Here is a 2928-nt window from a genome sequence, read left to right on the forward strand (position 1 = left end):
GCCTTTCGCACAATGGGGACTGGACCTGATTGGCCCAATGCCGCAAGGCAAGGGGCAGGTAAAATATGCAGTGGTTGCCGTTGACTACTTCACCAAATGGGTAGAAGCCGAACCTCTTGCAACCATAACGGCAGCAAAGATTGAAGATTTCGTCTGGACTCACATATGTTGCCGATTCGGTATCCCATATGCTATCATTACCGATAACGGCAGGCAATTCGATTCGGGACTCTTCAGGCAATTTTGCACCCGTTTGAAAATCAACTTGTTTTTTGCATCGCCGTCCCATCCCCAGTCGAACGGTCAGGTCGAAGCAATAAACAAAATAGTGAAGAAACTGCTGAAACGGCAGTTGGACAAGGCAAAGGGAGCCTGGCCGGAAAAGCTTCCCGAAGCACTGTGGGCCATTCGAACGTCTTACTGAACGTCCACTGGAGAAACCCCTTTTTCTATGGCCTTTGGATCGGAAGCAGTGGTACCGGTGGAAATCGGCGAACCTTCCTACCGAACGGAATCCTTCGCACCGAAGGAGAACGAGGAGGCCATGTCTCTAAGCCTTGATCTACTCGAGGAGCACCGGGCACAGGCCAACCTTCGCAATGAAGCCTACAAACAGCGTGTGTCTCGGTATTACGATTCTAGGGTCAGACCCCGCTCTTTCCGAATCGGGGACTGGGTCATGCGCAAGGTATCGCTTGCGACGAAGGATACCACGGAAGGAACCCTCGGACCTTCCTGGGAAGGACCATATGAAGTCATCGGAATCCTTCGCTCGGGAACTTATCGACTAAGAGGCACCAACGGCAAGGCCCTCGGCCATCCTTGGAACGTAGAACATCTCAAATACTACTACAAGTGACCTAGCCTACGGCAGGTTGGAACTGTAATCAATCTATGTATTTGTTCTACTGGAATTAATAGAAAGCCCTCGGCACTATTACTTTAGCCTCCCTTCAATTATCATTTTCGCCCACGGCAACTAAATGACAAACATCCTACGGCATTCTATGCTAGCCTACGGCAATAAATGACCGTTCAAATTCTTATCCTACAGATCCCTTCGGGACTTGGCGAAATTTAAACATCCAGCAAGCGTCCTTATTAGCCTACGGTAATAAGTGACTTTTGACCAGTAACTAGCCTACGGCAACTAACAGTTATAACTTGCGAAATTCGATTTCACCATCAGCAATTAGCCTACGGCAGTTAGCAATTATAACAAACTCACACGAGACATTTGAAAGTTGGATAAATACTTTAAAAATTCCAATTAAGGGATGCCCTCGGCAACAATGCGTTCGGAACAAATAAAAGTAAAATTACATAGATAAGTGTAAAACTAAAGGCCCTCAGGCAGCGGCCTCGTCACCGGCGGCGGCATCGGCAGTCCCAGGGCCCTCGGCGGCGTCCTCCCCTTCGTATTCTTCGATCATCTCTTCGGTAATTCCTTCGGGAAGGGGAGGGGGATCGGCGGCAAAATTGAGGTTTAGCTTCTGTCCAGGGTTGTACCGTTTGAATCGGTACAACATACCCACCATCTCGGAGCCAACTTCCCCGTCCAGCAGGGCAGCAAACTCCTCGGAGGAACGGTATCCCCGGATTGCCGTTTGTACTGCAGCCTCCACCTCCGCAGCTTTATTCCGCTCAGACTCCTGCATGGCATCCTGGATCGCCTCTAAGACGGCCTCGGCATCACGCGCTGCCGACCGAGCTAACTCCAGATCCGCCCGCGCTGCCTCCAAGGCCACCCGCAACTGCTCCGCCTTCGCCTCCGAAGCAAAGGCTTGCCGTTCGGCGGCCTCTTTCTCCTTGAGCAAATGGGCGTGGTCCTGGATGGCTTTACCCGCTTCGGCGACTTTAGCCCTGCCGTCGTCATAGGCCTTCTTCGCCCGTTCGGCCGCGGAGACGGCTCGCTTGACGCAGAGCCACATCTCCATGGAGGCCTGCACACAAGGAAAACAGTCAGAAAGCCCACTTGGGCTAAAATGAAGTTGACGACGCCGAAAGGGAAATTCTTACCGCTGCCTGCAGTCGGAAGGCACGCCCAGCCTGCTCCCGAAGAAGTTTCTTCGGCAACTCGTCAACTTCCGGCAGATCCATTTGAGATCCGAGGATCATATGGTTGACAAATTGCACGGTCTTCGAGGGGCAGGCGATGGTGACGGCCTCGGTAGGCCCATCCTCGTCCTCCGCCGCAAAGACAGCCCTCGGACCCTCCGACAGACGGCTCCGTTTAGAAACTGGCGAAGCCTCCAAATCGACCATCACCGGCCGCTTACCTGCCGCTCTTGAGGCGGCGGCATCGGCATCCGGCTGCCTCGGCGCCTCCACCTCGGCAGTAGGCCTGGCAACGGGCTCAGAACCCAACTGCCGCAGGCGCTCCGACAGGACAACGTCCTCGGGATCCTTCTCTGGCCGAACGGCAGGGGCCTCGGTTTGTTTCTTCTTCTTCTTCTCGAGGCCCATCATAAGACGCCGCCTGGAAGATTCGTTCATCTTCTTGTCCTCGGCAGCTTTCCTTGCGTCCGTCACTGGTCAAGGATAACCTGTTAGTCGGCATGCACAAAAAAAAAAATATACAAAACGAAGCAAGTAGACTTACTCTCGGCCGGGTTGACGAGTCTGGCTCTGATCAGGTTATCGGTAAAAAGAAAGCGGGGGTAGATCCGATCGGCAGCTGGAACCTTCAGCCTTACTCTATCGAGCTGCCGAATCTCAGCCTGAGTGGGGGTCGGCTGCTTGACTTTACCTGATCAAGGAACGGATTGATAAGAATGAGATAAGTTAACAACGCTAAAATCCTACCGTTCGTTAAATCGGAAACCTACCGGTGGTTTGGAACGTCGTGGGCATCGAAAACCGCGGAACTACTCCCGAAGGTGATTCCCAGTCACCGGAGAGTAGCACCCGCCGATTCCTCCACGACTT

At 53.1% G+C, this 2928-nt stretch overlaps 1 protein-coding gene across 1 annotated transcript; it reads right to left on the bottom strand.

Annotated features, from left to right (window-relative positions):
• Window positions 1-1349: 1349 nt before the first annotated feature.
• Window positions 1350-2496, bottom strand: LOC117638329. Its single transcript, XM_034373462.1, has 2 exons — window positions 2020-2496; window positions 1350-1943 (listed from the first exon to the last, which is right to left on the bottom strand). Exons 1-2 carry the CDS (start codon window positions 2494-2496, stop codon window positions 1350-1352), a joined length of 1071 nt encoding a protein of 356 aa, XP_034229353.1.
• Between the last annotated feature and the right edge of the window lie 432 nt (window positions 2497-2928).

This window comes from Prunus dulcis, chromosome 8, assembly GCF_902201215.1.
Source record: "Prunus dulcis chromosome 8, ALMONDv2, whole genome shotgun sequence".
NCBI classification, from domain to species: Eukaryota; Viridiplantae; Streptophyta; class Magnoliopsida; order Rosales; family Rosaceae; genus Prunus; species Prunus dulcis.